Source organism: Hyaloscypha bicolor (genome assembly GCF_002865645.1).
Source record: "Hyaloscypha bicolor E unplaced genomic scaffold K444scaffold_87, whole genome shotgun sequence".
Lineage (NCBI taxonomy): Eukaryota > Fungi > Ascomycota > Leotiomycetes > Helotiales > Hyaloscyphaceae > Hyaloscypha > Hyaloscypha bicolor.
Window position 1 is genome coordinate 2,358,427 of NW_020194589.1, and position 27,466 is coordinate 2,385,892.

General features: G+C 46.3%; 10 protein-coding genes across 10 annotated transcripts; 5 read left to right on the forward strand and 5 right to left on the reverse strand.

The window, feature by feature from the left end:
* The first annotated feature begins 3,475 nt into the window (after window positions 1-3,475).
* Window positions 3,476-4,164, forward strand: K444DRAFT_421198 (uncharacterized protein). The gene has a single exon (XM_024872707.1). The coding sequence runs from the start codon at window positions 3,593-3,595 to the stop codon at window positions 4,088-4,090; it is 498 nt and encodes a 165-aa protein (XP_024735918.1). The 5' UTR covers window positions 3,476-3,592; the 3' UTR covers window positions 4,091-4,164.
* Window positions 4,165-4,864, reverse strand: K444DRAFT_421193 (uncharacterized protein). Its single transcript, XM_024872706.1, has one exon. It carries the CDS (start codon window positions 4,608-4,610, stop codon window positions 4,239-4,241), a length of 372 nt encoding a protein of 123 aa, XP_024735919.1. The 5' UTR covers window positions 4,611-4,864; the 3' UTR covers window positions 4,165-4,238.
* Window positions 4,865-5,525: 661 nt separating this feature from the next.
* K444DRAFT_530731 (disulfide isomerase) lies at window positions 5,526-6,711 on the forward strand (the record flags this gene model as incomplete). The annotated part of the gene is made up of 2 exons (XM_024874919.1): window positions 5,526-6,069; window positions 6,119-6,711. The coding sequence occupies 2 exons, from the start codon at window positions 5,526-5,528 to the stop codon at window positions 6,709-6,711; spliced, it is 1,137 nt and encodes a 378-aa protein (XP_024735920.1).
* A 260-nt stretch (window positions 6,712-6,971) lies between these two features.
* K444DRAFT_531338 (uncharacterized protein) lies at window positions 6,972-7,230 on the reverse strand (the record flags this gene model as incomplete). The annotated part of the gene is made up of 2 exons (XM_024874971.1): window positions 6,972-7,066; window positions 7,128-7,230. Coding segments are annotated over 2 exons (198 nt in total), but the record flags the coding sequence as incomplete, so codon positions are not given.
* Window positions 7,231-7,627: 397 nt separating this feature from the next.
* On the forward strand, window positions 7,628-10,165 carry K444DRAFT_531511 (uncharacterized protein; the record flags this gene model as incomplete). The annotated part of the gene is made up of 3 exons (XM_024874989.1): window positions 7,628-7,881; window positions 7,963-8,943; window positions 9,397-10,165. 3 exons carry the CDS (start codon window positions 7,628-7,630, stop codon window positions 10,163-10,165), a joined length of 2,004 nt encoding a protein of 667 aa, XP_024735922.1.
* Window positions 10,166-10,425: 260 nt separating this feature from the next.
* Window positions 10,426-13,546, reverse strand: K444DRAFT_643740 (putative DNA ligase; the record flags this gene model as incomplete). The annotated part of the gene is made up of 4 exons (XM_024884889.1): window positions 10,426-11,723; window positions 11,770-12,709; window positions 12,756-13,407; window positions 13,452-13,546. The coding sequence occupies 4 exons, from the start codon at window positions 13,544-13,546 to the stop codon at window positions 10,426-10,428; spliced, it is 2,985 nt and encodes a 994-aa protein (XP_024735923.1).
* Window positions 13,547-15,907: 2,361 nt separating this feature from the next.
* Window positions 15,908-17,284, forward strand: K444DRAFT_497043 (uncharacterized protein; the record flags this gene model as incomplete). Its single annotated transcript, XM_024873291.1, has 1 exon — window positions 15,908-17,284. A coding segment is annotated over one exon (1,377 nt), but the record flags the coding sequence as incomplete, so codon positions are not given.
* A 1,627-nt stretch (window positions 17,285-18,911) lies between these two features.
* On the forward strand, window positions 18,912-21,273 carry K444DRAFT_421301 (uncharacterized protein). Its single transcript, XM_024872708.1, has 2 exons — window positions 18,912-20,932; window positions 21,061-21,273. Exons 1-2 carry the CDS (start codon window positions 19,214-19,216, stop codon window positions 21,079-21,081), a joined length of 1,740 nt encoding a protein of 579 aa, XP_024735925.1. The 5' UTR covers window positions 18,912-19,213; the 3' UTR covers window positions 21,082-21,273.
* Window positions 21,121-22,628, reverse strand: K444DRAFT_724775 (nucleotide-binding domain-containing protein; the record flags this gene model as incomplete). Its single annotated transcript, XM_024888635.1, has 2 exons — window positions 21,121-22,258; window positions 22,406-22,628. 2 exons carry the CDS (start codon window positions 22,626-22,628, stop codon window positions 21,465-21,467), a joined length of 1,017 nt encoding a protein of 338 aa, XP_024735926.1. The 3' UTR covers window positions 21,121-21,464.
* A 1,084-nt stretch (window positions 22,629-23,712) lies between these two features.
* K444DRAFT_664191 (TPR-like protein) lies at window positions 23,713-27,099 on the reverse strand (the record flags this gene model as incomplete). The annotated part of the gene is made up of 2 exons (XM_024886930.1): window positions 23,713-26,149; window positions 26,675-27,099. The coding sequence occupies 2 exons, from the start codon at window positions 27,097-27,099 to the stop codon at window positions 23,713-23,715; spliced, it is 2,862 nt and encodes a 953-aa protein (XP_024735927.1).
* Window positions 27,100-27,466: the final 367 nt, after the last annotated feature.

Here is a 27,466-nt window from a genome sequence, read left to right on the forward strand (position 1 = left end):
CTACTATAGGGAATCTCAGAAAGCATATTCTAAGGCATTATCTACTTGTTACCCTTGAGCCTACTAACTCCAAGAACTAGGAGAAAGTTACTTAATAAATCCAAGGGCTTTATTATTAAGCTTAAGAACTTAGAGATATAAAGAAGTTTGATTTACAAGTTCTTGAATAGCAAATTAATTAAAGAGTTCTTATAGAAGCCTTAATTACTCTTATTATTATATGAAACCTCTTATATAATATAGTAAAATGGCCAGAGTTCCATATACTTTACTAGCTCTTAAATAAAGCTTATAAAGGCATAATTCCTATATCTTATTTTACTACTTCTATTAAGGTTAAAGAATTCTGGGTTTAGTATAAGGATACTATATAACGAGTTCTCTAATTAGTAATCTTATATATTTATATTTTCTTAGATATTTGGACTTTCCCAAATTGCTTTCTTCTTTTGGCTATTTGTATCTATTTTACCTTATATGAGTTTAAGTATTAAAAGGTCCTTCTCGCTCTCAAACCAGTCCGTGGCCACTTAGGAAAAGAGTAATTCTCAGTTCTTTTTCTAGTTCTGGAAGACTATAGTATTATATGAAAGCTTGGAGCTATTATAAGTAATAATACTAGAACTAATGGGACTCTTTATAAGGTAATTCAAGTATACTAGAAACAAGAGCTTAATATTAAGTGGAATATATAGCAAATGCAAATTTGCTATATTAGCTATATTATTAATCTTATAGTATAAGCTTTCTTATTTTCTGGATTAGTTAAAATAGAGAAACTTGAGTTATATAAGTAATAGAAATAGACTTAAGAGATTAGTAATAATAAGAAAAAGAGAGTCAAGTTTAGGCTCTTAGGTCTACTTAGTAAAGCATATAATATTATGGCTTATATTTGCAAATTACTTACTTATATAGCTAAATGAATAGGACTTATAAAGAGAATAATTCTAATAGATAATTATATAAGATAGAATAGCTAGTATGAAATGCTTCTTATTCTTATTAAGAAAATAGAGTATATAAATAAATATTACCGGAATTATAAGAATAATCTTATAGAGGATTTCCTATCTTATAAAAACTAGAAAAAGCTTTATATAACTAGGGACTTTCTTACTACTTTTATACGAGTAATTCTCTTTATAGAAAAAGATATTATTTCTATTAATTATATGCTTTTTATAATAGATATTTTAATTAAGTACTTTTAAGAAATAATTATAAGTCTCTTACTTTCCTTTTTTCTTCTTATATAAGCTTAGCTAAATATAATATAGGCTAAGTTTAAGAAGAAAAAAAATAATAAAAGTAAAGAGTTCCTTATATAGCTTAATATTACATATACTATACTTAATAAGTACTATACTAGAACTAATCTCTCTTCCTTTTATACTATGGCCTTAATTCTTAATTCAGGCTTCTATATGAGATATATTAAGGCTAATTAGCCAAAGAAATATATAACTCTAGCTCTTATAAATATAAAGAAATTTTGGGAGTACTATAGAAATTAAATTATTTCTTTACTATTAAATAATATTACTTCTTTCTCGTATAATAAAGAGCTATCTTAAGAGCTATTAGTACTTGACTTTTTTAATTAGATTACTTGATCTCTTTACTTAGTTATATAACCCGCAAGTAAGAATAAGTATAAGAATTATAACTTCCAGGAATTATATAATATTAGTAAGTAAGGGGCCTTAGCTTAGTAAAGCCAGGATATATAAAGAGAATACTAGCTAAGGCTCTTATTTATAGCTATTAATATTCTCTTAATTCCTCTAATAAGTAATAAGCTAGAGAAAGTCTTTTCAGGGGCATGCTATATAATAAGCTGGGATAGAAGGTAAATAGAAGCAGAAATAATAGAGATTAGAGAGTACTTAAAGTATTAGAAAAGAACTAGGATCTTATAAATCTTCTTTAAGACTAGCTAGTTTAAAAGAGATATATACCCTTTAAGATTCTTATATAATTAGAGAATCTTCTGGATATTATCTAAATTTTCTAAATTTCTAAGCTATAACTCTTATTTAAAGGCTATTTTTCCCGCTTTAACTTCCTCCTTTCTTTATTAATATTACTACTACTTATATAAGAACCTCTTGCTTCTCTTTACTTCTCGTAATTATATTAATTATATAATAGTAATATATTAAATAATCCAGCCCCTGGTAGTAATTCTCTTATATAGTCTCTTACTCCTGGTAGTAGTTCCCTTATATAGCCTCCTGCTCCTGGTCCTGGCCCTATAAACCCAAACTAGTAATAAGTTTTTAATCCTTAATCCTATTTATTATATAATAGCTAATATCTTTAAAGGCTTATTCCTTTTATTGCTTTTAGTACTAGTAGTACTTCTAATCTTAGTACAAACCAGCCTCTTCCTTAAGGCTAATAGATAATAGGTATTACAGGCTAATAACTTACTCTCTTTATATAATACCTTACCCTTTACTATATAATAAAGCTAACTAGAGTATAGTACCATAATAATTAATAATAATAAGCCTTTACTTTTCCTGGCCAGAATATAATTATTAATCCAAATCATATTATAATTAGTCAAGTTCTTATATAGTAATAGTCTTATATTAATGCTCTTCTTATTTAATAAGAAGGGGTTAATATAACGGCTATTCCTTATACTACGTATACTCGTACGGGACTTAATAATACTATTTTCCCTGAGTATATCCGGATTATAGGTATGTGGGGTAGTTACTATAGTAATTACAAGTGGCCAGATCATGCTATAAGCTATTACTGGGGAGGGAATAATAGTAGTAATAATAGTAATAGAGAGATTAGTATAGGAGGTCGTGGAGGACATAGTGGACGTAGTGGACGTGGTAGAAGTAGTGGGGGTAGCTGTACGAAGCAAGGACGAATTATATAACGTGGTGTAGTAAGAAAGACTCCTCGTAGCGGTAGAGTTACTCGCAGTAGTACTACGGCTTAATAAAGGCCTTTCTGAGATTATATAATGGTTTTTAGCCTCTCAATAGCATAATTAATAGAAGTTCTTTACAAAATAACGAGAATCTACAGGGATTAGCTCGCTTAGGAACGATTGGAACGTTCCATTACCGCCCGTTCCAGACCCCTGGAACGAATCGGCAGAAACCGATTGGTCCGGAATATCGCCAAGCCTGTTCAATCCTCGGCTGAGAAAATTCGATCATATTACGAACGATTTCATAGCGACCCTGACAGTTCCTGTTATTGCGTCCGCGCACGTAATTTTCCAACTACTCCGACTTCCAGCGACGCCTCTAGAGGTTTTCACATCCCTCGCTCCTGAAATGGTCCAACGGGCTGCGGCAATTGTAGCCCCCCTTAACATCTGCTAGACCTTTAGTATGTTCGCTCTCGCACTGTTCGCGATTTCGGCTTGGCGGCTGCAGGTCAAAAGAGCGGCTCTGAATCTTTGTCGCTAGAGTTTTCAGCTGGGCTACGGTGAATGCTGTCTTTCTAGCGAGCCAGGCCAGCCCACCTCAGCATAGTTCTCGGAAACCAGGATTCTTATCCCACAGTCATCTCTGTAGTGCACCGGACCGATGCACATCAGCAAAGGAACCTTGAAATGACACAGTCGGACAAATTTGCATTGGGAATTGGTCTCAGCGCAGGCATTTTTGTCCTCCTGCTTTCTGCCCTTCCAGTCCTTCTAGTGCGTAGAAAAGTAGGCACCGTCTTCAGTAGAGGCATCAAAAAGGCATGGATGAAGAGCACGGCTTTTATAACTGGACTTTCGACACCAATCGCCTTTGGAGTAGCGATTCTTATGTCCACTGGCGTGCTGACAGATGAAGGATTTACTCTGAAATATCAGCCATTCTTTATTCCAAAAACGAATACGAGCACGCGAAGTCTTGATCAGTTGGTTGCACTAGCCGGCGGCGGTATTACGTTTCTCTTTAGTGTATTCGATGCAGTGACAGAGACCCGAAGGTCATTTTGCACTACGCAAGAGGAAATCCATGTCATAGCGAGCTTAGGGAGGCCAGGTTCTGGAGCAGTTCAGCTTTCTAATCCAAGTTCAGACCAGCGAATCATCGAACTACGCAGGAGATCGATCTAAATAAGTCATTTTCTCCTAATCGCTGTCCCAATATACCTTTAGAAGGCAGAACTTTGAGCATCTACGGGAAGGCAACACCTAGCTAATGCGACCCACACAGCTTGTACGGCAGTTGTCACGCTGTTCGTCGCTGGCTAATATAATGCTTCTATCGAAGGTGCGGTAGAGGGATATCAAAGGGCACTACTGTACCAGAAGAAATGGTTGCGGCGGAAAAGAAGTTGGGGGAGCTCAGCGAGGCTATGATTCGGGAAGCCAAGGTATAGATTGCAGGCGGCGAGAATTTTCTCAAGATCGGACTGGTGCGGGCTACCTCCGTCGGGGCATTGGCAAAAGTGCTAAAGTGCTCCCTCGTGGACGTCCATGCAGCCAGTTGCTCTATCTCGTTACTAGACGTTCTTGCAACTTTATAGAAGATGAACAATGTGTTGCTAGTCATACTGTCGGTCTCGAGCCTCTCCTTTATCGCCAACTCGTTTATATGCTCGACGCAGAACTTGTACCCGAGTCGAAGTGTCATTCCGTTGTAAAACGAGGCCAGGCTCGGTGCAGACGTTGAACTTAAACATGCTGTCAGCCATCATTTGTAGCGATCGAAACCCTGAGAGTTGTGATGGGAAGAGAAGAAGGATAAGGAGATTAGAGAATGAATTGATCAGTTGGTTGAAGGATGGATGGGCGGATGGAATGGACGGATATAATGGCAATTGGTAAAGGAGTGAAGCTGCGTACGAATATAGTACATCTGGGAGCTATTCGAAGATCGCCAAAAGTTCGTCGCGACAGAGGTATCTCTTTACCAGGAGGAGAAAATGGCCGTGGCCGATTTTGGTGGTTGCGTATAGGGAAAAATTCGGCTAGACTGAGTTACTGGGTGGCATCAAAGCAGAGTGTTGTGCTTTTATTCGATATTAGAGGAGGGTATAGGTGCTTGAATTATGGGAGAACTCGATATACCTGATATTGTGAGACCATCCATCAAAGAGATTTTGGGTCTGCTTAGAATGACTCTACTACAGTGATCACTCATGGTCGTCCCTCAGGATGAATTGTTACTTATATACACTCATCGCCAAATTTTTGTGGAACATAGTACAAATATTTATGCGCGGCGTCAAGCTTATTTTGCATTTGCAGTCCATCTTATATCCAAGTTAAGTATTCCTTCTAGAACTCGAATACCTCTCGACATAAGAACACGCTATCGTTATCACGTGACACCCCCTTTAAGCGTCATATTTAAGCGGGGCCGGTTGATTGAAAGCTCAGCCTCTAAAACGCCACCGCTTTGCTGAGAGCTCGAACTAGAAACTCTGTCCATAACCAAGGATTAGAAATCCAACCCTTCCCACTACAAAAAGGCGAATTGCTCGCCCACCTTCAGAGTTAATTCCACACACTCTGAGCAGTCCGACCAAATACACTACTATTCACAATGGTTCTCATCAAGAGTCTTCTATTTGCTGGGCTGGCCACCTTATCCTTTGCCAAAGGGCCAGGCTCTCCCCCACCAACCTACGACAACTCCGCCGTCCTTGACCTTATCCCAGACAACTTTGACAAGATCGCGATCTCTGGCAAGCCTGCCCTTGTTGAGTTCTTTGCCCCGTGGTGCGGACACTGCAAGACACTTGCTCCTGTGTACGAGCAACTGGCACAAGACTTCGCCTTTGCCAAGGACAAGGTTGTTATTGCGAAGGTCGATGCCGATAGTGAGAAATCATTAGGAAAGCGATTTGGTGTTCAGGGCTTCCCTACAATCAAATACTTCGATGGAAAGAGCAACAAGCCCGAGGACTACAATGGCGGCAGAGACTTGGAGAGCTTGACGGAGTTCCTTACAAAGAAGACAGGCGTCAAGCCCAAGAAGGCGAAGGCTCCTGCTAGTGCGGTTGACATGTTGACCGACTCGTCATTCAAGACGGAAATTGGTAGTGATAAGGATGTTTTGGTTGCTTTCACAGCACCATGGTGTGGCCGTATGTCTACCACAATCCCCCATCACGAGCTGCGCTAACTTGTGTCTAGACTGCAAGAGCCTTGCACCAATCTGGGAGAAGGTTGCCCAGGACTTTGCCAACGAGCCTAACGTCGTTATTGCGAAGGTGGATGCCGAGGCAGAGAACTCGAAAGCCACAGCCAAAGACCAAGGCGTCTCCTCATACCCAACAATCAAGTTCTTCCCCAAGGGTTCCAAGGAGCCTGTGGAATTCAATGCTGGACGTACGGAGGTTGATATCGTGAAGTACGTCAATGAGAAGGCTGGAACACACCGTACCCCAGGTGGTGGGCTTGATGCTACTGCCGGTACTATTGAGGCTTTGGATACCCTTGTTCAGAAGTTCACTGGTGGCTCCAGCATTGCTGAGATCGCTGCTGAAGCTACCAAGGCTGCAAAGGACTTGAAGGAGGGTGCTCAGTACAAGTATGCTGATTACTACGTCAAAGTCTTCGACAAAATGTCGAAGAGTGACGGATATGCCGCCAAGGAGCTGACTCGATTGGACAACATCCTCAAGAAGGGTGGTCTTGCTCCAGCGAAGCTTGATGAGTTCACCAGCAAGACCAACATCTTGAGGAAATTCGTCGAGAAGGTCACCGGAGGCAAGTCTGAGCTATAGATATGTACTCGATATGGGTCGTTGGTTGCACTTATTAGGAAAATTGAAACGGGACTTGGAGTTGGCTGCTATGACGTTTCTTTGCAATCTTATGTGTATTGTGCCTTAGTGTATGATCTTGTAACCTCCAATAGTATCAGAGCAGATTCCGGGCCTAATTTATCCTTGAATCGATAAAGCCTGTGATGCCTTCAACCAACTCCCCAACGCCTATAATCCCGAATTACCAACCTCTAGCTACTTTCCTGCCGCTTTGTAGGCTACTGCTTCGTAGGACTGCCTCTCCCATCCTTGCCTTCAGCACCGCTTTGTAATGTAGCCTCCAGATTATCCAGCCGTCTCGACATCTCGTCCACTGTATTGCATAAGTTAGCTTCCCCTTGGAGGAGAGATCCCGCGGTCAATCCAGTGCTTACTCTTCGCGAAGATCTCGCTCGACACACCCGCAAACTTATTTGACAGAGAGTTTAGTAGCTCATCGACGACAGCAGATAATTCAGCAGATGCGGAAGCATCCGTCGTTGTCTGCAACTTGTTGTTAGCGGGTCGTGGCTAAGAAAAGAGGCTTTGGAGCTCTACGGAGTTGACCGACTGGCGGTTGGCGTTTGGGGAACTTGATTCTGGATTAGATGCCATTATGGTGTGCGCAATCGCAATCCGAATCGCCAGAGTGGTCCCACCGTAGGCCTTTTGCTCTGTATATTGTAAATTGTTGATGTCGAGTCTCGAGGGAGGACAAGGCTCGACATAGCAAAAAATCGCGTGGCCGCATGCAGGGCTGAGTGAGGTGTGCGTGTGGATCTTCCAAGCCTTGCCAACGTCAATCACATCACGCGAACTCCCGTGAATCACCACCACTGCTGGACTTCATCATTCTTCCTACGATGAAGCTCCTACCCCTACTCGTGCACACATAATGCCACCGCAGCCAGTTCCTCAACAGGAATATGCGCGCGTTGTCCTAATCATTGTCCTTCTATTCTTCCTCTACGCCTCTCCGGACCAAGGGCCACCTCCCGGCTTCCCTACAGCTCGCGATTACGCTGCGGAACGAATTGCTGTGTCACGACGTTCGCTCGACATTCTGAATATCACGAAATGGCAGGATTTCTCTCCGAAGGGGCCGGATAGCTCGAAGCATGAGGCACCGAGATATTTGAACTTGACCGGGTTTAGAGAGGACGATGATTATGCGTGGGAAAGGCTAGAGGCGTTCAAGAAGAGGAGTTCAGAGTACAGTGATGAAGCCAGAGGAAAGTGGCGGGCAGTTGATGGTGGTGAGAATGGGCTGATGCCGGATGTCTATGAGAATGTGACCGGCATTGTGGCAGGGAGGTGGGTTCGGCATACAGCAGACATCAACGGCGAACCAAGGAAACGGGTCATGAACCTCACGGAAATCGCACCAGAGACCGATTGGGCTTTTAGAGGAGAGGAGTACTGGATCAGGAACATCACTGGAAATGAAGGCAAGCTGATGCTGAAATTGGATGAGAAGCAGGCAGAGGAAATAGGCTCTGTTGAAGACCTCCCGCTTTCACCTGTCAATGCAGTCAGATCAGCTGTCGCCACTATTACAATTCAAGACGAAACCAGTTATGGCGATGGATGGGAAATGAGGGTCCATGGACTTCACTGGCCAAAGCAGGGAGTGATGCTTTTCACAACAACGAGTGACAAATTCCATGGAATTTATGGATTGCCCCATCTAACTCCTAGCCGGGAGCACTATCTTTCCAGTCAGAAACTCCTTAATAGGACACTGGAAAAGGCCATCGAAGGCATGGAAAATGCAATCTGGGCTGACCCAGGCAACCCTTTCACCTCAAGTCCGGACAATCAAGGAGATGCAACAATGCCGGTTCCGCATTGCGAGTTGGTGGTATATGTTCAAGTCTATCCACTGAAGGTCGACTTGGCTAGCGGTGCTGGACGTCTTGACCCGGCAAACATTGTTCACCAGATTGAGCAAGAGATTCGATTTCCAAACGGCGCTCCTATTCCCGATGCCCCTAAACTTCAAATGTCTACGGTCATGTTCTCCCCTGATTGTGGATTTGTGATCGAGTCGAAAGGACCTCCAGACTTTTCGCCCGGAGATGGGGAGCATCTCTTTGGAATGAAACAAGAGTTATTCTTACATGATATCCGGAGTTGGTTACATATATTTGCTCTTGTGATATTTGCACAGATTATGCTCCTGAAGATCCAGTCAAAAGAGGCTTCAACACCGTCCACAATTGGACGAGTCAGTCTATATACTGTGGCCATCATGCTCATGGCTGATGCCCTACTATTTTCGAGCCTGTCTCTTCTGAGTGCAACTGCTCCAAATCTCTTTCCTGCCGCGTTGTTGACATCCTTCACTGCGCTGATGTCCGTGGCTCTTGGCGTACGATTTGTGGGAGCAATTTATCAGGTTCAAGAGCCGGAGCGGCGAGAGAGAATACGAACACACCAGCCTCCTACAGCCCCTCCAGCAAGGCCGAATGCCAATTCTACGCCAGCACCTATTATCACAGCAGCTGGTGCCGATACATCCCCTCGTCCAACCAACATACCCATCATTATCCCTTCTGACCAAGACACTGATGCTGAGATCGCCGAAAACACCACCACAGTCGTAGCACCATTACTCCCCACGACGAATACGCCTGCGACTACCACTCAAACCCCACCACGAAGCTCTTCCTCTTTCGGCGCTATCTATGTGAAATTCATCCTTGGCCTCACCCTCCTCCTCTTCATCTCCCTCTCCTCAACATCCTGGCCCATCCCCCTCCGCACTTTCTACGTAAACACGCTCTCCTTCATCTACCTCTCTATCTGGCTCCCGCAAATCCGGCGGAACGTCATCCGCAACTGCCGCAAAGCCCTGCTCTGGAAATTCATCATCGGTCAATCGATTCTCCGCCTCTTACCCTTCGCCTACTTCTATCTAAAAGAAGGTAACATCTTGTTTGCAGAGACGGATTGGAAGGCGTTCTGCGTATTGGCTGGCTGGGTATGGGTGCAGATCTGGGTTCTCGTTGCGCAAGAGATTATGGGCCCGAGATGGGGACTACCCAAGAATTGGTATGAAGAAGGATGGGATTATCATCCCATTCTTCGGGAAGATAATGTTGAGGCTGGCGGGCTGCCTATCGGCCTTGTCCAAATCCCAGGTTCTCCAACTTTGGAGAGGACGAGAACGAGTGAGGAGCTGGGGAGGAAGAAGAGGGATGGTGGGGTTAGGAGTGTGGATTGTGCGATCTGTATGCAGGTGCTTGAGGTGCCTGTTGTTGGTGCAGGAGAGGATTCCAACGCGAATGCGGGAGGAGTGACGGGCATGTTGGCTAGGAGGCTGTATATGGTTACCCCTTGCAGGCACGTTTTTCATAGTGCTTGCCTTGAGGGGTGGATGAGGTTTCGGCTGCAGTGCCCGATTTGTAGGGAGAATTTGCCCCCATTATAAGAGTGCATTAAAATTGCATCAGCTGGAGTTCCGGGCACAAGTTTTTGGACAATGAAAAAAGGGTTCATAAATGTTCCATGGGCCTGAAGGACATTGAAAGAGAGAACGGCTGAGTGAATCTTTGCTATGCTAACCAATGATGCTAAGCTTTTTGGGAATCATTGCCCCTGATATCAAACTCCGGCCCATATGCAAAGCAATCATCAGAAATGGATCACAACCTCTGACACCAAAAACCTGCCCATAACCATATGCAATCGTCAGATCCGGACCGCATACCTCTCCTCGTCCAGCAATGTTTTCTCGTGCCAGCTCTCCAGCAACCACTTCAATCCGACAATTCTCGGCACAACTCCATTTCTTTGTGACATCTTCTCCCTCAAAGACCGCACCACTTCTGGATTTTGACTAACGATCACATAATGAGTGATATCTTCATCCTTGTCATCTTCAACAATTCTGCCTCCAGAAAACGAGAACTGGCTCTTCGCAATCAGGAGATCAACGTTCGGTCCACAGTCCTCCAATTCATCTTCCGACACAAAACGAACAACACATCTCCTGAACATCGATCCAGGTACCTCGCCAAGACCTTTTCCGCGCTCGTCAAGCTCGGTAAGAAACTTGTTGGAATTGAACGCCGAGTTCTTTGGGTGTATCATATCGTCCATGATCTTCTTGAGATCCTCGACCGAGACATCTCGAGCATAACTGTCTCCATACTCATCCACATTCCCTTCAATCTGCTCGCGCATCAGATCCAGCATATGATACATGTGCTTTGGCTCCCACGGAACCAAGAGCCGCTGTCGCTGTGGACCATCAATCTCGGCTTGCCTCAGAGCATCAAGAACCCAGCATGGCTTGACAATGTTCGTTTGTCCGCTTTTGATCAAACTCGCGACCTTGACCACCTTCTTGTCTCCAATGCAAATCATGTCTTCTTTGGCGGTGGGGCTTTGGGAGATCGCACCTCCGTTGCTCTTAATGATCTGCTCTATCTCCGCTTTAGACTTCTTTTGAGGAAAAAGCATCTCACTCAGAACGCAGAAATTCAGGCCCTCAAAGACCGCAGTTTTCGGACCGGCGTATGGGGTCTTGACTTTAGTATCATTACCAGCGATGACCACTTCTTTCTTCAGTTTCTTTGTACTTTTCCTGCGTGTGTCGACCTCGAATTTCTTCTCCTTTGATTCTGCCTCGACACGAAGTTTGAGCTGAATGAATTCATCAACGGAAAGTGCAGTGTCCCAAGCTTTGTCGTCTCGCAGCTTCTTGAACCGAGGGAAACGTAAGGTGTATTGGAAACCGAACTGATCAGAACCTCCGACTGATGCGGCCTTGACTTCTAGGACGACCGAATCGCTTGGTTTGATCCATACATCTGGCCGTTCATATTGCTTATCACCGCCGCCAAGCGTGATGAGTTCTGTAGGCGGATGAGCTCGATCCCACTTGGTCCACTTCCCACTTGTCTTCTCATCGATACTGCGGTAATCCTGGGCTCTGAAACCTCCACCAACCTTGAAAAATGAAATGCATTTCATCGGATTTGCACCTATTCCATCGTTAGCTGGAACCCGCATATCCGAAGAAGCACATACCCTTCTGAATGTCATTCTGGCCTACCCGAAGTCCGCACAAGAACGACGACAAACGTCCACCTTTATGACCGGAGCCGTAATAGCCACCAATGATAACGCAATCTAGCGATTCTCCGAATTCTGTCATATACTCAGGCTTGACCTTCATCCAGTCATCATTTCGAGAGTTCAATCGATAGATTGATCTTGGATTCTTCAACACAAGCCCTTCAGAGGCTTCGGCTACTACTTTGCGTAAGGCGGCCTCAACTTGTGATGCCTGATGAGCTTCTTGGTATTGATGAATTTCAAGCCGACGATGGACGTTCCTGATTGAGCCCTCTAACGCAATTCGTCTCTCCTCCAACTTATATTGCGTAAGGACTTTGTCATTCAGATACAGGCAGTCGAAAACCCGGAACAAAGGTCGATGGCCGGTACCATTGAAAGGATCTCTCTGCTCAGATAGTGCTGCAGTCTTCAATGTGCCAAACCCTACCATCACATCCAGCTCTGGATCCCAGGTGATCATTTCGCCGTCCAAGATAACATTATTCACTCGATCCTCAAAGGCGTCCTTGAGGTGTCGAGTGAGTGCGGAGCGTTCATCTTCGAAGCTGTTGCCATATAGGTATGTGTAGTCTTTTCCCTTTCGCGACCAGAATGAAAATCGAAACCCTCCTTTACTGTTGGGGTCCTTCGTCATGTGCATTTGCATTCTTTCACCATCCAACTTTTCTTCGATCCAGAAGTTGGGCTCGCTTGGTGTACAGCCCATTTTCGCGATCATCGTCTCAAACGAATGCATCTGGAACTGTGCGAGTTGTGGCTGAAAGCATTCCATAAGAGTAATTCCAGTCTTCTCTTCATTGAGGACCACCGAGGGGTCTTTCAGTTCCCAACAGACGCGTCGGAGACTGGATGTTACGTTGAAGAGGGCTTCTCCATTGGGGTGCCACAGCTGAGACTCTAGTTAGCGATAGCTCAAGAGCTGGAAGGCTTCTCACGTCAAATAGTGTTTTCTCCGAGGCTCCTATCTTCATCTGCCGTAGAATGATACGTATGAGCCACATTAGCTCCTCCGCATTCATCCTATTGTAAAAAATTTGAAAAAGAGCCAATTGGTCTTCTTCCTTAGAAACCACGGAGAGACGGTCCAGCAATTCGTTGACCTCCGCAATTCTCATATCACCAACCGTTGATCGCATAGCTCTCTTGGACAATACTTCATAGCATCTACCTGCGAAATCTCCCGCCATTCGGCTTGACGTCGTCTGACCTGGTAACTTCCAGTTGAGGAGGTTGAAGCCATCCTCTGAATTTGGATTGATCTTCAACAATTTGACAAGCAATTTGCCGATGGCTTTCTCTTTCAGACCATACATGGCTCTGTCACGGTCCTTCTCGGGTAATATCAGGCGGAGAGCGGGGTAGATGTCATTGCCGACGTCTCTTCGCCACCTGGAGATAAATCGCGAGATGATATTGCGACGTATCTCGTGCGGAGGCTGATTACTTGGTCCATGGGGACCTTGCTTTGCCCGCGCCACAGTCGGACCTGTGGGACGTTTCTTGTTGTCGTTGAGGGGGTTGAACAGCGAGGTAAAGAGTTCATGGAAAGGAAGGGTCTTCGAATGATTCTGTGGGCGAAGCAGATTCCTTGGTGGTCAGTATGGAAACAGCAAAGGATGCGTTCTACTTACAGGTCATCGGCATCATTGCTCGCTCTCAGGTGGGCATACTGACGTTCGTCGTCCTCGATAGCCTCAGCATCAGGCTCCCTCTGACTCGAAGCCATCTTCGAAGGTGAGAACCGGCATACAATTGAAGGGGAAACAAACTGGGAAGTTGGAGTTGGTTTGGCTTCGAGACAAGGAGAAAGGCGGCTCGGGATCTCGCGTTCTCAAAATGGGTGGACGCGAGGAGAGCACGTCAGAGGAGCGAAACCCCGTGAGATGATTTAAGCTCACTCGCTTAATTTGGATCGGCGAGGGTAAGATTATCAGACGGCCAGGCATCCATTTCGTTTTCTCTGAGCGCACCAGGCAGCCACATCCTCACTGAGAGAAAATAGTCCGTGTCTCGAGTAAAGTGATACTGTGGTTCAGTTGGTTCAGTTGGGTTCAGTTCACATGCTCGCACTGAGCAGTGGCGTTCGAGTTGGACTGCTGATGTCCCCCCATGAGCTTCATTCTGGAAACGCCAAGGAACAATTGGCTGTGGAAGTCAAAATCTCCTATTGGGCAACAAACGATCTGACATGTCATTGATAAGAGCTGCATGAAATGGGCGGCCTGCGTGATAAGGTCTGTCAAATGTGATCGATCTCGTTCCGTCAATCTGGAAGGTGTTACGAGAACACGTGATCTGGTCAGGTACCGATGACAACAGAGGAGGAGCCTTTCATCGTGGAACTAGCTTCTCAGTGTTGTCTTATACTGACTGTTCTTGGCTTTGTCCAGAGCGAAATACCAAAACCTAGTTCCAAGTTCCAAGCGTCTCTTCGTTTTAATTGTATTGTTTGCAACCTCTGAATCGCTATTTACACTGCCAGCGTTCTCCCACTGTTCGATCATCTGCCAAGGCCATAAGTCCATGACAGAGTCAAAAGCAGCGACTTCATAGCGCTCTTCTCCAGATATTTTCCCGATCCCGGAGGTGAAAATTAACGACCTTCCTCTTCTTGGACAACAATTGCGGATTTTTCTTGACGGTCTATTCTTCCATGCTACAAGGGGATCGAGCGTGCCACGGGCTCACAAGTCAGCGGTGAGGCATGCGAGTCGACGTGTACTGTACGGCGGAAGGAGAAAATCTGGGATGAATTTTGCGCGCACACCAGCAGGTGCAGGTACCGCTGAGTCCCGAAGCAGTCGCCTTCAGATGATCTCTGAGTATTTAATGTCTCTGTTGTGGGGGGTCCGTCATGATGTGGAGTGCATGCCACGCCAATTCTCTTCCCATCTTCGGCGATAAAGGATCTCAATTCCTCTTATCCTTCCTTGAGTGGACGAAGCACGATGCAACAAGCCAACTAAGCGGGATGATACACGAAGAATCGGGCCACGGACAGGACTAGCGCATCGAGTGATGCTTGCTCGCCCACCTCCTTGCCTTGGGAAGACACATGAAGTGACACTTGGGGAATCAGGGACGTGAAAGCCAGGTCCCCCACGGCCATGGGGCTTCCGATGGGCGCAAGAGGCAGTACGATCTGATATCTGAGGGTGGGTGACTCGGTGAGACGGTAGACGACGGCTCCGGACGACCAGACAAGGCGCGGGAAGGACAAGATTCACGGCTGCCGAGTGCTGGGCCGAATCCTGAGACGAGGGCAGACTCAGCAGAGATTGGGGGGGTTCCTTTCCTTTTTCCTTGATTTTTTCCAAAGTGAAGCGCAGACCAGAAAAGTCCCGCAATGGGGGCACAGAGCATGGGAATTTGACTGAATAAAAAGAGTCATCGTCTTCCGGCGCATCGGGTGAAAGGAAGGACGTGGACGAGGACCTTGCGAACTGGCGATACAGTATTATCGGGCTCTCCGCTCGTGTGCTCGCTCGTGTGCCTCCGGATGCCGACAGGACCCTTATCAGTGCGCCCCGTCGTATGTAAGGCTGCCACCGCCCCCCTCCTGGTCCAACAACTCCACGTCAACCCGAGCAGCTTACACACCAGCTGTTTCTATACTTCACTTCTCAACATTCATCAGGCCATCATCTCTCCTTCAGCATCAACAACTCTCGAGGATATCTACGGCATTCAGAACACTCATGTCCTTCCACTGACTAAAGCTGCCAGCCTGTCATGTATCACCCCAACTCACACCAAACCGATATATGCTTAGAACTGTTGTTGACTTCCCGAGTCACCTTCCGATAAGGCTACCACGAGTCAGTTTGGCGTGTGCTGCAAGAATTCGTCTGGATTAATCACCTGGTCAAGTCCCGAGTTCCTGATTCTGGGAAGTTTGGTACGCCGGTTTCTCTCAAGTAATAGGTACTGGCACTACTGGCTGGTAAACGGCCCCCGCCGTAGCCTCCCTCGGCACGCGACGAGCTCTTATGTGACAATGCTCCAACCAAGGAGCTTTCTGTTTACTCGTCCGAGTTCTCCTGCGCCCAAAGAACCCAACTATGAGCGGACTCGAAATGAAAGGAGGAACAATTCTCCGTCAAAGAAAGACAGGAAGGACATGTCCAGCGCTTCCTCAACGGAAACTATTTCAAGGCCGACTACACCTACCTCTCCTGTCGTAATCCCCATGCGTGGACACCGCGATTTCCCTCACGAAGGACCGAGATCTCAAAAACGTAAGGAACGACAAAGTGGAAGGAGACATTCAGAAAAATCAGAACGTCGAGCGCGCACCATTCACTCTCCAGACGCTTTACCTCCATCAGTGGCCGCACTTCTTGCCATCACATCGATACCTCTGCAGAAGAATTATAGTGCACGGAATAGGAACGGTGCTGGGCAAAGGTTGACGGTGGACAACATCTTACAACATACTGGTGTAACGGAGAAGGAGCTATCAATATCTTTGGGGAGGAGTCCACTCGACTTCCTTCTCAGCCCACCGGAAGAGGAGGATGATCCTGTTGGCAGTGACAACGGCCGCGAGTCGATTTTGTCTACAAGGACGATGTCTAGTGAATCGATGCCGTCACTGGATGACGGGTCAATCAACGAAGCTTCACCCTCTGTTAGCTCACTATCAACACCTCATTCTGGTTCGATACCTCGTGGCAGAAAGTCCTTGCCATCGCGAAGATTGCAACCACTTTCACCACCTGGCGAGCCTGCCTCTGAAGACCACCCGTTGTCTATCTCAGAAATAGATGTCGATCAGCTAGACTTCAGAGTTTTTCACAAATCTGGAGAGAAAGGCGAGGCAAAGCATAGTACTGGGATTGAATCGCCCCCCCGGAAGTCAGCCTTCAAGTCAAATCTGACAGCATCTCTACGAGCCTTGAGACACGCTGCAAAGTCATTCTCAACTCTCACGACCCCAATGATTACGCCAGACGATTTCCTTACGAGATCTATCATTTCCATCGATCCTCAAGTACCATTTACTGATGAGCGCATGCCTCCACGACTCGAAGATACACCAACTCCATCACTGCGACGCTATCTAAATCCTACAACGAATGCTCCGATTGAAGCTCACGTGCCACCGTCACTAGCTCAGACCATGAGCGCAACAAAATGCACAGCATCTATCCAGATGCAAACGTACAAGATCTCACGCTCAGCCAAAAGCACTTCGCCCAGTGTGATCAGTAGGCGCACACAACCTACACCTGAAGACGCTTTTGCGGAAGTCGCAGCTGGGCCTTTGGCACGACAGAGGGATATGCGGGAAAACAGCGACTTCATCAGGGTTGCAGTCATGGAAATGCTCATGCGGAAGAAAGGCAAGCTGGATGACCACAAGCCTGGGAGGGCCAAATGGGCCTTGCCACCAAGGAAACCGCCGACCAAGCCTTACGAAATCGCCGAGAACGGTGTTCCAGCAAGATGGATTGCTATTACACGTTGAACAGTGCTTGTCACTAACCATCAGCTTCGATTACTCGACACAAACATGCATCCAGGGGCACATGCATTCGTGGGCTATACGCATCGCGATAGTCCCTTCTTTTCGTCACCTGGAGTGACCGCCAACCACGCCTTGGAAATCCACCTTCGTCACTGCCGAGCTTCTAGAAGCATGTCGACCCACATCATCGTTAGCGAATCCCGTGAAAATGTTCACAAATGTACCCCACCCTCCGCTTGAAGAAGAACCCCCCGTTATTTGTGACACATGGAAACACAGGAGGACCACTTTAGAATGCCGCAACTGGAAGCTCAGGTTCAGCACCGAGCTCCGTTGAATCCAGTCACGAGCCAAATCGGAAGCCGTTTGGTTTCGGTCGCCAAGATAACGTCAGGGGTCTCCGGAGATGCGGAGATCCACGCTCCCAAGGGGACATGCATCCTGCGGATCGCCAGGGGTTCGTTTGACAGGGGGACCAACATAGCCTAAATTCGCTGGCGAGGCAGGTTCGGTCCGTTGCATACGTTAATCTATACCTGGAAACAGGAGAGCATTTGGACTTGGAAATTGTCGTGCTGCGCGTCGTCGAATACGACTTTTCGTTTGCAGCGGAGAACGCTCGCCTCGGATCTCTGCAAGGGGGCCAGGTTGAGGGCTTGAGAAACCGTGCTTAACTGACAAGCGGAACAAATCCGGGCTAATTCCTTCCACGTATCGTTGAAAGGATAATTGGGGTGGAAACCTCTAGAAACATATGGTGAAAGGTCGTTTTGCGCCGCGGTTGTCGTGTGATGGATGCATAGAGGTTCACTGTTCACAGCCGTCGAGGGCATCCGTCATCGGAGGCGTCACTCCGACTCCAAGCCATCGGTTCCGAAGTGTCTTTCGGGTCCCACAGAATGCACGGAGGGTCCAATGGCTTTCCGATGGTATTAGATTTTGGCTTCTTCCGCGCAGCCTCTTTTCGCCAAAGTTGGGTTGTGTAACGGTGGGGTGTGGGTGGAACATTTTCGTCCGAATGAGTTGGCATGCATAGCGCTGCATTTGAATTGACGGAGTTTACATTTGGCGCAAGGTGCATTTACTACAGAAATGGGGATTTTGCATGAGATGGTCCAAGACCTGCCCTGGTGCGATACCAAACGGAGTTCGCCTTTATTTTAACGTTTTCATTGAATAGGGAAGAGACCAGAGGCTCCCAGACAAGAGACCTCAGACGACGATACGGCTTTATAAGAGATGATTAGAAGATGATGATGATAAGTTGAGGATTAAAGATGACAATGAGAAGCCGATAAATGAAATAGAGACCAACGCTTTTCGTCCAATGTGAAAATCTAATCTCAGTGCTTAACAGAAATACAGGTCACAACATTTAATGTATAACAATTGTAATTATTGGGCTCTTTGCAAGCCTCGTAACTTCTCCGTCAGCCAGAGATCAATTTCTCTTGCCTAATTATAATAGAGAATAGTGTCGAACTTGAGTGTGCTAACAGATGCAGCCTTACCAGTAGCGCAGCCACAAGAAACCGGGACACTAGTGGTCAAAACTCTCACATCGGCCTTCGCATTCTTGTGTTGAACACGGATTCAGACATTAGAAGCCAAAGTGGTATATCTTATAACCAGATCGGAGATATTTTGAGAAGAAAGTCAAGAATAGGTTGACCCAAGTGAAGTGATGTGTTAAGGTTGTCTCAGCCTCGCGGCCGGCTATTTTAGGCTGGCAGCTTACTGTACTGTACATTCCTAGCAAGCAACATCCCTCCGGACGACCTCGAGGCTGGATCAACAACACTATGCCAATACTTCCGCCCTGCTCGACAAGAAGCACCTTATGAGTGCCACGGCATAGATGCTCGACCCTCCTTAACGCCACGATTACGATCGAAGTCGCAGTCGCGATCTCGTCGTGGCCCGATGACTGCCGATTCACATCTCTCCCAAAATCCCCGGCTTGGAAAGGATGTGTCGTCCACAACACAGAACGCGGCCCTGAGAGGGGCATCGTTGGCTTTTGGCAAACCTCCTGTGAAGCTCAAACCGCAAATCAATAATTACAGTGGGGATGGTTGGGCATTGGCTGCGGCGACAAAGGTTGGAGGAGCGAGTCCACATCAACAAGGCAGATACGCCTCTGATACGAGACAAGACGCCCCGGGAGATGGCCAGAGCTTGTCATATCAAAATACGGGGTCGAGCGTTGGAGGACAATCATACATGGGAGGCTCGGAGCGACCTAATATCCAGCAACGGATAAGTCAACTTGGAGGGACCGGCTTCTTGCAACCTCCAGGAGGCACTGCAGACCACTCGAAGTCTCCCTCCTTTATAGCTGCAACTCTGGCGGCCTCGAGGTCAGCTTCGGTTAGTCCGAATCCTACTGGGCAGCGGCAACCTCACTGGGAGAGGTCTTCCGGCCTTGGGCCGAGATCTCCGTCTGCGAGAAGTGGTGGAAGCTCTTCGAGGGAGAGCATTGATCAGCCGCTGGATACCACACCAATTCCTCCAACTACTTCGTTGATTGGAATGTTTGAGCAAACTGCTACGTCCCCACCGAGCTTCAAACGGCCACCTGGGAGAAGATCAGCAACATCGACTTCCAGGCGGCCTCCTGGCCCACCCCGTGCCGCTTCCCCTCTGCCTGCGAGGACCCTTACACCATCACCAATGCCAGCTAAGCCTCGAAAGCCAGAGATTAAGTCGCCCAAACCTACTTTAACACAAGTATCAAGACAACCCGTCCAATCCGACCCTCCTGGGACTCCTCCAGTAGCCGCAAAACCCACGTTACCTGCCTCAAAACCAATCCCAATCCCAATCTCAACCAAAACCGCAAACGACGAAGACGATGCCTCCTCAGATGACTCTTTCGTGTCAGCCTCCGACTACAAGCCCTCATTTCGTGCTTCCCTTAACCAGCAGAATCGCCGTCTTACCTCTACCTCGAAAGCATCTGTCGACTCAGAAGTCGCAACAATCGATTCCCTTGCTAATGCAATCGTAGCTTCTTCTATTGCCTCCTCCCGGGCAGCCTCTCCTTCAAGAAATCTTGCCCACCAGCAATTACTTTACCCTCCCCCTCCCCCACCCAGCCGACGGAATAATCACAGTGGCCGCGGCTACCTCTTCCAGCCCATAATTAAGGAACTCTCCCGTACCCCATCCCCGGCTAAACAAGTCGGGTTACGTACTACGATGCGGAAACCAAAATCAAAAGAGGAATTAGACGATGGAGAACGTAAGAGGGGAAGGAGAAACCTCATGAAAAAGCATCCCCACAAACATCACGAAGGGGACAGAAAACGCTGGCGAGATTCCATCACAGAAAGAGAACGGAAACGGTATGAAGCTGTGTGGGCTTCCAATAAAGGACTATTTATGTCCGGTTCTGATGAGGGAGAGGAATATACGGTGTGCAGTCTTGTCGTGAGAGACATCTTCTCGCGGTCGAGATTGCATGTTGATGTTTTGGAAGAGGTGTATACGTTGGTTGATAGGAGCCAAAATGGGAGGCTGGAGAGGGAGGAGTTTGTTGTGGGATTGTGGTTGATTGATCAGCGATTGAAGGGGAGGAAGCTGCCGATTAAGGTTAGTGATAGTGTTTGGAAGAGTGTGGGGGTTCTTGGGGGAATTAAGGTAAACAATCTATTTCTTTTTCCTATATCCCGAGCTCCTTACCTCACTAGTCGGGAAGATGTTTAATGCACCCGGCTCGCTCCTCGCTCTCTCCTCCCTAAAGAAATACGTTGCTAATTTGATAGTAGGTCAAGAAGGCAGGGAAGTAAAGCAGGACACGACATTCCACGCCCTTTGGATAGATGAGATGAGTCGAGTTAATACCCTTAGTGTAGTGGTGTTTGGATGAGATAGAGATATTAGTTAATGAACATTTGACGGTGAGTCGCCAATCTAGAATGTGGGGATCAGCGTTCTTCTCTCTATCAGTTCTATTGATTCGACTCCCGTGACCATACCTTGGGCTCAGAGGATTCAGGGAGCAGACTCTCGTGACTTAACTTGATTATACTGCGTTTAAGTAGAACAAGAAGCAATGATCTCGAAGCTGGGTAAATGCTCCTTGATGTCGAAGACTTGTCACGCATTTCATGACTTCCGAACATCCAAACTTTTCCAAAAGTGCTCCTGAACATAGGTCTGATCAACAATTTCACAATCTTGCAAGTTCGTTCACAATCTTAGCAACCTTCTCAGAACAGCCAACACTGCTTTGATATCCTGCCCCAGCATGTCCATAAGAATGAACAACCCAAACTCCATCGACCTTCTCCTTCCCCTCAATTTCCACTCTCGGACCCCCTTTCCTCCCCGGTCTCAGACCCACCTGAGAACTCACAACTTCGAAATCCCCTTCCTTGCCCGTCCTCAGCTCCTCTGCCAATCTCCACTTCTTGATCCTCTCCACCATTCTCCCGTTTAACTCCTCGTCGACTTTAGGATCCCAATTCCCTACTTGCTTGCAACCACCGAAAATCGTCGTGCCAGATCCTGGACGTGGAATGACGTACGTGAGTTCATTTTCATCGTCGATGGATGAGGATATAGGGGGGAAATCATCGTACGTGCGATCCATCGCGGCTTCTCCTTTCACTGTGATCGTTTGTCCACGGATAGGAAACAGTTTCGCTGCTTCTTCTTCCCCAACAAAATGCCTTGCTCCGAGACCAGTGCAATTTACCAACGCAAAAACATCGGAATCTTGAACTGCATAAGTGCTCTCCATGGCAATCCGTTTCGCATCCTGGACTACCCCTTCAAGACCATGGGAGACATCCACCACGGATCGAATGACGTTGACACCAGCCTCGCGAACCTTCTCCAACAGATATTGAAGGTGCTGCGGGACATCGAGACAGATAGTCTGGCACCTAACGCCCATGACCGCACCTTCAGGAGCAGCGTCCTCCTTCTCAAGATCCAGGACTGCAAAATCCTTAACCACATCTCTCCACCATAGACCCCTTCCATCAAACCCCTCTGTCTCCGGCCCTTCCTTTCCCCAATAAGTCCTGCATTCTCTGAATCCCAGTCCGAGATGATCTGCTTCAGCCTGATTTGTTTCAAGGATCTGTGTCCACGTGTTATAGGTACTTTTGTCATATTCTCGCATCTCGGCATCGGCTGGAGAGGACGTGGCTTGCGGTGACCAGTCTGCTCCTGCCTTTGGAGAGGTATAGTCTATAGACTCGTCGCCGGGATAGTGGGAGGCGATCAAGGTGATGTGGTATTGGGCTGAGGGGTCGCTGTTGAGCTTGAGTGCTGTGGTGAGGCCTGTGATGCCTGCGCCGAGTATGGTGATGTGTTTTTGAGGCATGGGTGCAGAGAGTTGTTGCTCTTTGGTTTCCATTCTGGGTACTTTTCAAATGTATGGATTTGGAGAACAGAATCTTGACAGAAGGTGCTTGCAGTGATCACATGAGGAAGGCGGGGTAACCGCACGTGTGATTTCTTGGTGATGCTCTTAATTCGACTTACTTCAGAAAGGAGGTCGGACATATAAATTTAATTGATATTTTCAACTAAGAAGTTGTTGAAATCTTGCTTGAGAGTAATCTTACAAGAAACATGAAGACCGTCCAGACTCGTAAGTAGAAATTCAGGGTTTCGCCACTTCAGGGATCGATTCGTCAACCAGTGAAGTGCTACAGGCTTAGCGATGGCATGAGGAAGAAAAAATTGATAAATGTGGTCTTTTCTTTTGCCAGAAGTATATGTTGGTTGTGAGTGCTTATTCTGTGCAAAATTGATAGGCCCAGGGAGGACAAGATGGCATGCTGACCAAACACCATCTGTGGATGCAACATTAATACCCCGACATTCGCCACCACCATGTAAGCTACTCTACCTACCGCTTGATAGCTTCCGTACTAACCATGCTGCTGGTATATAATTTGTCCATGAGCAACAAAAACCTTTCTACATCTGCCTTTGGCACAGGTTCCAACGCCGTCTCTGCAATCTTCTTCGATGCCATACTCTCTTGCTCTATACCACCCATTCAACAAGCCAACGACTTTCTACTGCATATATGCTACTCGAGTATATCGGTCCTAATATGGGCCAGATGCTCTCTGGCACGTGGGAGAAGCGCCGGAATAACCCACTCATTATTGTCTTGCTCTGTATTATTCTCCAACATATTAACTTCTTCATTATATAATCTAGCTAACGTAGTATAGTTCTCTGCCGTTTGTCTATAAGTCCAGGCTAGTTCTTGAATGCGAGCTATCTTTCGCATACGCTCAGCTTGAGACCGACGGGGCTGTTGAACGGCATCTGTACGGCCTAAAACCAGTTAATTGATAAGGTAGTATTGATCAAGACTAGCAGAATTCAATTTCCATATCCATACCTTTAGTCAGTAATCTCTTTACATATCGTATCTTGTAAAACCTGGTCTAAAGGGATGAGAATCGCACGCCGAAATGAACATAAGGTACCCATAGTCCCACTTCTTTATCATCATCGTCGCATGAAACAATATCTCTCGGCAGCTTGGCATCTCTCTGATCTCCATCATTTGCACAATCAGCACCCACCTCATCCACTCCTAAGCTTGCATCTTCCTCTCTAGCCAATTTGCTTCCCCGTTTAGCCTTTCCTGGCATGCTTAGCCAACGATCGCGAAGTTCCCTGGCCGCATTATGAAGTCCCCAGGCTACCGATTCATCTGTCATGCCTCTGTCTCTTATTCCCTCGTACGTTATTCTTGCCATTTCCACACATATTTCGTCCTTTACCTCCCACAGCGTGCCAATGACGTGGCGATAGCCCGCCAGTTGGCACGCACTGATCAGATGGATGTTCTCGTCGATAAACTTCTCGCCATTGATTCGACCAGTCCCGCACGCTGAGAGGTAGGCAAGAAAGGGTGCGTGTTTGCGGAGGTTCAATTCTAGAAGATTGGCAACCGTTAACGCATTACTCTTTCCATCTTCTAGAAGTAAATAGCTTTTTAATGGATCGTCATTGTCTGTATAACCATGGCCAGCAAAATGGAATATATTGCAATGCGGCAAATGCGACATAATATCTTGCTTGCATCGCCTAGGTTCAACAGACTCTATTGTCATTGATCGGCACAAGTCGTGCAGCATCTCAACCTCTTCCGTTGCAAAAGGGAGCTTGGAACTTCCTGGCGTATGCTTCATGGCGACAAGGAGCGCTGGCGCTGGGGCCGAGAGTGTACCTCCTAGATTACGCTGTTGGCGGCGGCCATGTATGATTGCTTTGACAGACGAGCTGTATGATGACATGACCCTATCGAGCACTGTTTCACCACAGCCGTCCGTGTGACGTCCTGCTGCATGGAGTGGGAATTTGTTTAGTGGACCAGTAGGAATCCACCATATACGAGGCCAGCAACCATCGGAAGGTGATTGTGTGAACCCTAGTGTATCGAGCACTGGCTGTGCTACAGCTTCCCATAGCCGTTCAAGCATTTCTGGAGCTGCTAAACTTTCTAGCGTATGATCTTGGATATTACGAAAATGAAGGCGAGGAAGCTCTAGAGACCGGAGTCGACTGTTCTCAATAATTAGGGCGTCACAGCGGTATTTGCTGATATTGATAACAACGATCGGACCATCCTTTGCAGCGCTCTTTAATTCGTCCTCCGATGGGGCAAGAAGAAATCGATCAAATCCGCTCAATGTCCGAATTGTCTGAATCATCTCTTCTAACTTTCGCCCAGCATTATAGCGTTGGTCAACCTGAGGTTGTGTCAACGTTTTCGGAGCATCGAGTTGATCTCGAAGGTTAATGTATTCTGCTGCAAGCTGGGGATGCTTTTGCTGAAGCTCGGGTATATCGGCGCGCATTTCGTCCAGAGCCCCGGCAATCACCCCACGGCCAAGTTCAAGGAGTCGGATTGCTTCATAAGGTGTCTTGTCCGCCAATAAAGCGACTGCTGTCGCCCCAGAAGCCAGGCCGACAGTTTTGGTGAGCAAATGTTGCTTGTCCGAATTCTCGAGGGAGTAAGGCGTGAGTAGAGGAATCAGTGATAAGGTCTGAGATGCAGCTTGATAGGCTTGTGACCAATTATTAGATGCGGCATGTATCTTAATCAAACACTTGCCAGCCCGTATACGAGTGCTGACTGGGAATGAAGATTCATTGAGAAGTTTCTGGTGAAGTTGGATCGATCGTTCTAGATCTATTATGGCATTTGTCCTTCGAAATCGTTTTCTATACGCGTTTCCAAGACATTGAAGTTGAAAGGCCCGATGTGAATGACCTTCTGGCGTTATATCTAAAGCTTCTTGATAAAGTGTAATAGACTGGTCTATATCTGCCATAGCATCTGTTTTCCAAAATTGTTCTTCGAATACGGCTCCAAGAATTTGAAGTCGATTTGCTCGAGATGGATAATCTTTTGGTGTTATATTCAAAGCTTCTTGGCAAAGTCGTATAGCTTGTTCGAGATCTGCCTTTCTATTTGTTTTTCGAAATCGTTGTCTATATGCATTTCCAAGTCCTTGAATTTGAAGGGCTCGACTTGAATCATCTTCTGGTGTTATATCTAGAGCTTCTTGGCGAAATCGAATAGACTGTTCCAGATGTGCCTTAGCATTTGTTTTTCGAAACCGGGTTCCATATACAGCTCCAAGATATTGAAGTCGACTAGCCCGGTCTGGATGATCTTTTGGTGTTCTATCCAAAGCCTCTCGATAAAACTGAATACATTGTTTGAGATCTGCATTATCATTTGTTCTTTGGGATCGTTTTTCATATACGTCTCCAAGATTAACAAGTATATTGCTTCGATCTGGATGATCTTCTGGTGTTATATCTAGGGCTTCTTGATAAAGTCGAATAGACTGTTCCAGATATACCCTAGTATTTGTTTTTTTGAAATGCTGTGTATATATATCTCCAAGAAGTTGAAGGAAATAATTTCGACTTAGATCATCTTTTGGCATTATATCTAGGGCTTCTTGGTGAAGTCGAATAGACTGTTCCAGATCTGCTATATTGTTTGTTCTTTGGAATTGTACTTGGTATGCAACTCCAAGCCCTGAAAGTATATTGCCTCGGCTTGGATAATCTTCTGGCGTTTTGTCTAGGGCTTCTTGGTAGAGTTGAATAGACTGATCCAGATCTGCCTTATTGCCTGTTATTTCGAATCGTCTTTTATATGCGGCTCCAAAAAAGCAAAATCGATAACCTCGGTCTGGATGATCTTTTGGTGTTTTATCCACAGCTTCCTGATAGAGTTGAATAGACTTTTCTATATCTGCCTTATTGTGTGTTCTTCTGGCTCGTCTTTTATATAACTCTCCAAGACTTTGAAGTATATCGCTTTGATCTGGATGATCTTCTGGCGTTATATCTAGGGCATCTTGGTAGAGTTGAACAGACTGATCCAGATCTGCTTTACTATCTGTTCTTTGGGATCGCGTTTCGTATGCGGCTCCAAGACTTTGAAGTATATCACTTCGACTTAGATAACTTTCTGGTGTTATTATGTCCAGGGCTTCTTGGTAGAGTCGAATAGCCTGATCTAGATCCGCCTTGTCATCTATTCTTCGAGATCGCGTTTCGTATACGGCTCCAAGATTTTGAAGTATGTCGCTTCGGCCTGGATAATCTTCCGGTATTATATCCAGGGCGCCTTGGTAGAGTTGAATAGACTGATCCAGATCTGTTTTATTATTTGTTCTTCTAAATCGTTCTTTGTATGCGGCTGCAAGGCTGTGAAGTCGACCCGCCCGACTTAAATGATCCTCCGGTGTTATATTTAGGTCCTTCTCGAGCTGATGGATGGCTGCCTCAAAGTCCGCCATTATTGCTGATGTTGTTCTGTACAAGGCGTGTTATCCAGTTTGGAGACCCGAGGGTATATAACCGACATCCCTGCGAGGCGAGAATCCCTGTTATATTTGACTCTTGTTACTAAATCACAAATATCTTAGTCTAAAATTATTTTATTTTATTTTATTTACAACGCTATATTCTCATTTCTAACTGTCTCCAATTCCTATATCTATATTTTCTTCTAAATAACATATATAGAGGTTAATTCATTCTTAGTTAATTATTTCTTGTTTCGGACCTTTATATGTTAAAGTAGCTTTTTCTACGCCTTAGCAACGTTCTCATTGCTTAAAACTCGCGAGAGATTTGAGGAAAACAACTTTACTTTAGTTATAA